Source organism: Bactrocera tryoni, chromosome 3 (genome assembly GCF_016617805.1).
Source record: "Bactrocera tryoni isolate S06 chromosome 3, CSIRO_BtryS06_freeze2, whole genome shotgun sequence".
NCBI classification, from domain to species: domain Eukaryota; kingdom Metazoa; phylum Arthropoda; class Insecta; order Diptera; family Tephritidae; genus Bactrocera; species Bactrocera tryoni.
The window spans coordinates 35,683,659-35,691,565 of NC_052501.1; the positions used below are offsets into that span (position 1 = coordinate 35,683,659).

Genomic DNA, 7,907 nt, shown 5'->3' on the forward strand with positions numbered 1-7,907 from the left:
GGCTACAAAATATGCCTATTGACAGACATTTGCAACACAGCTTCTAAAATAGCCAAAAATTTGGCAATTAAATAATTATTACCTATTTTGGAGTGTTTGGAGGTCAAAATCTGATCTTACGTTTACAAATTTATAAACATTACAAAACCTGTACGAATGTTGATAGAAAAAATCACTTTAGATATAATGTTCTCTGACAAAACTTAAGGTTGTAGGTTTCTGAAGTTTTCTCCAATTGCGAGCAGGTTATAAAAGTTATGAAACGACTTTGCATTCAGAAAACAAATCCTCGAGTTGTTTTTATTTGTGGAGGGCCGTTCGCTAATAAAATATTTTTCTTTTTGATTTTGGTTTTTATAGAGAGTTAACCAATGTTCAGGTTGAATGTAGAGGGAAACTCGATACAACCAAGCCCTGCAAGCGTCTCGTAACACATTGGGGAAAAAGTTATATAAATTTAATATTTTGAATCGAATATTGTCTAACAACGTAAATATTTTGAGTTCGAAAAAATTAAATAAAAAATAAAAGTAAAATTTAGTGTTTGGCGTATTTAAGGAAACAGAGATAATGCTTTAAATCTTCTGGCTGGTTGGACAATATTACAAGGCTGAACTAGTACAGTAGGTTTAGGATTTTATGTACTATTTTTGAGTTAATTTAACAGTTCCTTTAATCGAAACATTCCAGAACTCACATTTACTCTTGTAATCATTATTTTTGTTTTTATCATTAGTCCTCATTGAGTCCATTAAGCTCGACGCTCTGTGACTCAAGACTACGTTTCAGATCTGCAATTGTGCTGAGGATCATTTGCTTTTTATTAACCTCATCACCGTTGGTCGCAGCAAATTCACTATCACCGTTACAATATTCTCCCACTGCTAGATGTAAGTCGTGACTGCTTATGTGTGTGTTTAAACGTGGATTCGAGCTTTGACGCTCCCGACGCCTCAAATTATGTATTTTTGCCAACATTGCTTGTTTTGGGATTTCTAAAATATTGATTGTTATTAGTTTTTTTTTCGAAAATAAAAACTTGTAATTATCAAAGCGCTCACCCGCCTCCAAATCGAAACTTTTTTTGATGCGCTCAAATGTCGAGCTGCCGCTGTAGACCTTTCTCTTCAGCGGCTCGCTCTGAGGACAAGCTTGCATTATTCTCGTCTGCCAATCAGCAGCTGAATTGCCTGATTGTATCTTCAAACTGGCCACATTGTGGTTAGACAAATCTGCTTCATCATAGCGTGAAAGTCGTGCGAACTCTGGCAAGTAATTGTGGTTTACAGCATCCACATCGGAGATTTTGTTCGGTTGCTCTTTGTAATCGTCATTTCTTAGTTGATTTTCGTCATAATCTTTGTTTTGAAACTCGGAATCCGAGTCACTATCAAAGTTCTGGCTACGACGCAAATAAGCACCAAACTTGTGTCGAGCCACTGGTGATTGGCTACGGAATCTGCGTTCTTGTATGATTGTGGATTTTGCGCTCTGTGGCATTAGTCGGCCATTTAGCTGTAGCTGTGGGGATTGTGGAGGTTTTGATGCTTCTACTGATTTGCGCGCCGGTACCTCTGGTGGCACATTTTGATTGATGAAATTCGTTATGTGGGTTTTCCTTGGGCTGCAGCGACTGAAACGTGGACTATTAGGTGCTGACGCAGGTGCATGTCGCAGTAGGTCTATGCGTCGATTAATAGCGGCCGCCAACTCTTGTTGTTTCTGTTTCTGTTGCTTTTCTAAATGGATAGCATCCAAAGATCGTTGCTGCGCTTGCTTAAGCTGTTCGCGGCGTGTTTCTGTTTCACAGTTCTTTAACATTTCTACTCGCTTGTTGGCCAGAGGATTGACTCGTCGTGGACTTGAGACGGGTGTGTCACGTGGTATGCTGGAATGTATGAAAAGTTAATTAAATGTTTTACTTGTTGCAAATTAGTACTTACCTTTGCATACTGTTTTTCATAGAGACTAGTAGAGATTCAGCTTCTTGTATGAGTTGTCTGTACTTAACATCTGCCTCCAAATCTGCTTTCAACAAAGCCCGTTCACTCTCCGCGATTGTCATAAAACGTTTAGTGTCTCGTACGTCTGTAAACACCAGTGAGCTGGATCTATTTGTAAGCGGCGAAGTCTCATAAATCCTAAAAGCATATCATAAATTGTTCATGTCGCCTCCTCTTTTTCAAATTTAGTATATGTATTTACCTATTCTTTGCTGTGATATGTCTTTGTCTGCGCACGCACACCGGCGTACCACCTACACTGCGCGACTTTCGAGATTTGTGTGGCGAATTCGGTTGTTCGTTACGATTTTCGGCACTCTTCTTGCGTGTCTTCAGAAAGCGCTTACGCCGTCGCTGTGAACTACTCCCAGTAGCCATGACTGCATGGCTTTCCTCTTGGCCATTTTTCAAACTTCTTGAACTTCTGCGCGATCGAACAGATGCGCGTTTTCCACTGTGCTGGTGCACCGACTTTGGACTCTGGTTGTAGTAATAACAACTGCCCAAATTGCAGTCTGAGCCTCTACGCTCAGAAACCTCCTGCATAGATGAGGTATCAATAAAGTCTATGTCGAGCAGCTCGTCAGTATCACACTCATCGCCAGCATCCTGTCCGGTGTCTAAGTCGGAGGGACAATCCGTTTGGTCAGAATCACTGCTGCAAAATGTTCAATTTAAGTGCTTATTAATCTTGTATTACCAATTAATGTAAGTTGCTTGCTACTCACCTGAGTATATCAGTCTCCTTCTCATACACGTAACTCTCATCAAATTTTCCCATCATCTCGTTCAGTGTGGCATCATCATCACTTAATATCGGCTCCCTGTTGCTTCCAGCACGCTCATCACTTACAACGCACACAGTCGCCAGCACGGCAGCTAGAGGCTGGCCTACCTTCATCTGCAATTGCTCTGCACGCTTACGACGCACAGTGTTGGGTGTGTAGTTCCTTTGCATATTTTCCACTTCAGTCAAAGACGAAGAGCTCTCTGTCGACTCATACCCTGCAGATACCTTGCCAGCATTGTTCCTGCAAAGCAGATAAAAATTAAGCGTTTTAACTGTGGCCACCTTTGTTCTTTTCTCCTTGCCGAGAAACTACACTCGTGCGGCTTAAAGCGCATTATGACGAAGTATTCGATTGCGCTTTCTGCTTTCTACTCGACCACTTACATGTCACTTGACTGTTGGATGTGTTGCACTACCCGGCGTCCATCCGTTGTTGCATTACTGGATCTTTTTCCAGATGACGACGTGCTTGCGGCATCAAGTTCCCTTCGCCCACCTCCTGAACTTCCACTTGTCGTCATCTTACCCGGTTTCTGATGGCGCGGAGGCGTGCCGACAGCCTCAGGCAGCCTCGTTGAGTGCGCTGACGAGGAAATCGTCGACGTGTCAGATGTTGTTGACATCGCCGTTGGCGGCGGTTGTGTTGGTGGCGGTGGTGGCAAAAATGCTAACACATTCTGTACGCTTACACTTCCTGTCGCTGGTGCATTTGCTTCCATTGTGAGATACCACGGATTCGTACGTATGCGACAACGTTGTCTAGGGGAGGGCGCTGTGCGATTAAAGAGAAAATGAGCAATTCGAAACGTGACAATGACATTTAGTTACGATATTGATCAGCGAAGTCAAGGATTTTGTTTATACTTTTATGGTATACTGAATAGGACTTACATTCAAAACCCTTCAAGGTGGGCAAAACAATAGTGTTACGTAACGGTAAGGGACTATGTCGTCCAACACTTTCAGGATGTTGGATGGCATGTGGCGCATCTAATGGTATGAACGGTTCATGATGCGTGCCGTTGTTGTTGCTGCAACCTTGGCCCATATCATACGAATCGGCGCGCTTGTATAGAGTGGAAGCATTGGCGAATGAAGTCTTCGGCTAAACAACGATGCCAATAATAAGGGAGCAATTAATTTGTATAATTCTTTATGTGTGTATATTTCTATAAAGTTAACATTAACTCAGATTGTAGATGTGAGACTTGTTCTTAAAATCAAGGGATAAAAAAGGGATGTGGAGTATTAGTGATGTATCCATATACCATTGTACTAACCCTTAATATTATAATATAAAATATCAATTTTAAAAGTAAAATTTGTTATATTATGTCAATACTAAGGGAAAACATAGCTATAAAACCAAACACAATCCATCAAAATACGGAACGAACATTCGGAGTATTGTTGACGGTCTTCAGGCTGTTAAATTTAACGATATACATATCACTTTTTACTTGACTGAGCAGAATCTGTGATTTTTAACCAGTGAATTAGTTAAACTTTTCAATAACTTAAACTTTAAAGAAGAGATAAAGGTTTACCAATTATCGATAAATTAACCCTCAAGTTTTAAATTCATTACTCTAAACCTAAATCTTCTAACTCAAAGACTTTCAGCTTACCATAGGATCTATGGGAGACATTTCTTCTATTTTGTTCAGCCCAAATTTGTACCGCTGAGCCTCGATGGCCAGCGAGTTTACGCTCTTCGGAAAGTAATGCGTGCCGGTACGCATATTAATATAGTATTCCGGTGGCGTGTAAATGGCGCCTGGCGAAGTACCGTCGGTGGAATAGCCAGTAGAGTAAGCACTTTCTGGCGATGAGAGACTATGGAGCGGTACGCCAGCCACACTTGCCCCTGGCTGTGTGCCGTTTAGAACGTGTCCATTGCCAAACCGACCGCCACGCAATCGTGAGCGCTGACAGTGCATAGCTGCTAAATTGTTCAAATTACCAGACTGATGATTCGAGGAAAACTCGCCCGAGGTACGGCACACATATCCATTACCCGAACTTTGAAAGTGTTGGGATATATATTCAGCGCTGCCACTTCTTACATACGTCATCGAGCCATTCGCATTCAAACTGTCATTCGAGTTGCTGCAGCTTTGAATCTTTGACGGCAAAAGACGGCCGTAGCGCGTGGATGCGTCATCCTGCGAACGCCTGTCCGCGTAGAGTGAACGGGCAGGTGTAAACGAGGTGAGCTGCTCGGATTTGGGACGTTCATGTATGAGGAAAGGATTATTTCTATTGTTGTTACTATTGTAATTAGAACTACAAAGATCAGGATGACGTAAAATAGTGCGGATCTCCTCATAATGAACGGTATTTGGATCCTCCTCTTCGAAATGTCGCAATTCTGTGGTACTGTTATCTTGTTCCTCGGGTGTAGGGAGAGGTTTTGTAAACGTACTATTATTATTGCAATTGTTGTGACCAGCTTTACTATTGCTGTTGTTGTTGCCACTTGAGTTCATGGAAGGCTCTTTAGAGCCAGTGGACCACGACAGCGACGAAATTGATGACGAAGAGCAATCGGCGGGATGTTGTACTGTATTCTGCGGCAGCTGTGAGGGTTGTTGCTGTTGTGATGGCATATGGTGACCGTACGATTGTGTGAATGACCTTGCTTGCAATGAACGATCATCACTTGAATTATCCTTACTATTTGGCACTGTATAAGGAGGTTGTTGTTGATGTTGCTGCAGTTGATGGTGATGGTGATTTGTGTGATGCGATTGGCTGCGTACGCGATGTTGTGGCGCATATAGGAAATTGTCGGATTTCGGTGAAGTGATTGTCTCCTGGTCCGGTGACTGCCAACCGTAACGACTCTGCGTCTAATAGAGAACAAAACGAAAAGAAAAATGAGCTGAAACACACAAAGAACTCGACCCAGACCCAAATAGCCAATCATCCCTATGACGATTTAAGTGGCCCTCTATACATTAAAATTCCCGCAGTGAACTTACATGGCCTTGAATAGGCGAGACTTCACGACGCCTGACCGGACTAGCAATGACACTGCCGCAACCGCTTCCACTACCACTGCCACAACCGCCACCGCCACCGCCACCTCCACCATTGTGATGATTAGCACCGAATGAGGACATCGTGCTGGGCGAAACCATTACTGTCGTCATTGTCGGCGCCGCGGATGCGGACGAGTTGGCAGTGATTGATGGTGACGTGGAAGACGCGCCGTTACTGCGCGCGTGATGAAGCGTAAAAATTGCGCTCGAATTGTTGCTGGAAATCTTCTTGTTGCTGCCAACGTGATGCTGATATGCCTCATGACTGCAGCCCGCGGCAGTGGCGGCACTGACAGTATTGCTAAAAGGAAAATGCGGAAAAATAAGCAAAGAATAAAAGACTAATACGAGAACTGCTCACAAATCCAAACTTGGTATTTCAGTTTTATTTTACCTGTTTGTAGTTTTATTTTTGGCGCCCTTCTTACGCGGGCGCCCAATGTGGTTTTCCATCCATGAACGTAACTTCGAGCCGAACATCGTGTCCGAAAATTTAGTTGCCGTTTGAGTTTTAATACTTTTTTATTTATTTATAATATTACTTATGACTTATGATTTAAGTATTGACTCAGCATTGCTTAATTGTATGTATATCATTTCGGTTTCATTCCTGTATATGTTGAAAACAATGGACGGATTTCGTCAAATATTGCACCAAGAAACTAGAAAAGAAAAAAGTAACGTCAAATTATATTCTAAAGTAGTAAATATATTAAAATGGAACAAATATGACTACAATGGGAATCTGGATATCTAACACTAAGGAATAATTATTATTAAAGCCATAACACTAAAAAAGACTTTTAAATGATATAACGGGTGATTTAAGTAGAGGAACTGTTTTCAATAGCCTTTTTTGGCAGATCACGCCTGAGTCGTATTAAGCTGTATCCAGACGTAACTGAGAGTGTACACGAATACCGTGCAGAATTGATTCGGCGTCGTTCGCAGTAACTCGGACTGACATATGGAACGACTTGGCGCATTTTACGTCGAGATCTTAAATTGAAAGCGCACCAAATACAGCTTGCGCAAGAACTGATGCCGTTCGACCTTTCCAAGCCACATCGCTTCGCTCTATCGACTCTTGAAAAGTTCGAAGAATATCCGCTAAATTTTGTACAGCGATGAGGTCCATTTCCGGCTAAATGGGTATGGAAACAAGCGAACGTTCCGCATTTGAAACAAAGAGCAACCTGAAGAGATTCTTTAGCTGTCGTTGTGGGCCGATCCATATTTCTTCAAAAGAGATGCCTGTGAGAACGTAACGTCAATGGTGATCGTTGATAAATGCCATGATAACCGAATATTTGATGCTTGTAATTGATCACGATGACATTTGATGCATATCGCATATCGCATAAATCAATATACTTATTGAGAGAAAACTTCGGTGAGCAGATAATTTCACCTTTCACATCACACCGTTAGACTTTTTCCTGTAAGTGTATGTAAAGTCTTAAGTCTATGCGGACAATGCGGCTTCGATTCAGACCTTTGTACAAAACATCACGCATGTCATTCGACAGTTATCAGTCGAAATGTTCAAACGAGTCATCAAAAATTAGACTCAACGGATGGACCATCTGAGACGGAGCCGCGGCCAACATTTGAAAGAGATAATCTTCTAAAAATATATGCTAATGAATGTTCTTTATATCTGTTGAGCGTAATAACTAAAAAATAATCGATTTGAATAAAAGTAGTGTAATATATAGAACCAACTATATGGTTCTGAAAAAGAGATCAACTTCACACCGAACTCAAAACGAAATGAGATAACATAGTTGAAATTTTAGAAGCGATGTTCGGTGGTTACATCCAACATAATGTTTATTCCATATCCAAATGGAAATTGGTGAAGGTCCTCCCTGTCGAGTGTGTAGGTTACAAGATTTAGTTTGACGATAATAACTTGTATAAATATTACCTAATAAATATGTGTTAAGTTGTATGAAAATATATTTCATGACAACTAAAACAAAACTTTCGCCAAGAGCACTCTTCTGTTCATTATTTTTGTAAAATACTCGCTTCTACCTATAACTCGAGATAAATTTTAGATATTTA

General features: G+C 41.4%; 1 protein-coding gene across 1 annotated transcript; it reads right to left on the minus strand.

The window, feature by feature from the left end:
* Positions 1-338: 338 nt before the first annotated feature.
* LOC120772182 lies at positions 339-6,317 on the minus strand. The gene is made up of 10 exons (XM_040100629.1): positions 6,232-6,317; positions 5,778-6,138; positions 4,422-5,645; positions 3,685-3,898; positions 3,178-3,565; positions 2,732-3,034; positions 2,206-2,661; positions 1,944-2,141; positions 1,062-1,888; positions 339-995 (listed from the first exon to the last, which is right to left on the minus strand). Exons 1-10 carry the CDS (start codon positions 6,315-6,317, stop codon positions 733-735), a joined length of 4,320 nt encoding a protein of 1,439 aa, XP_039956563.1. The 3' UTR covers positions 339-732.
* Between the last annotated feature and the right edge of the window lie 1,590 nt (positions 6,318-7,907).

Coding starts and splice junctions, on each gene's coding strand:
- LOC120772182 (XM_040100629.1), bottom strand. CDS start 6,317: ATGTTCGGCTCGAAGTTACGTTCATGGATGGAAAACCACATTGGGCGC. Junction 3,899..4,421: donor TGTCTCCCATAGATCCTATG/GTAAGCTGAAAG, acceptor ATCGTTGTTTAG/CCGAAGACTTCATTCGCCAA. Junction 2,662..2,731: donor AAGGAGACTGATATACTCAG/GTGAGTAGCAAG, acceptor AACATTTTGCAG/CAGTGATTCTGACCAAACGG.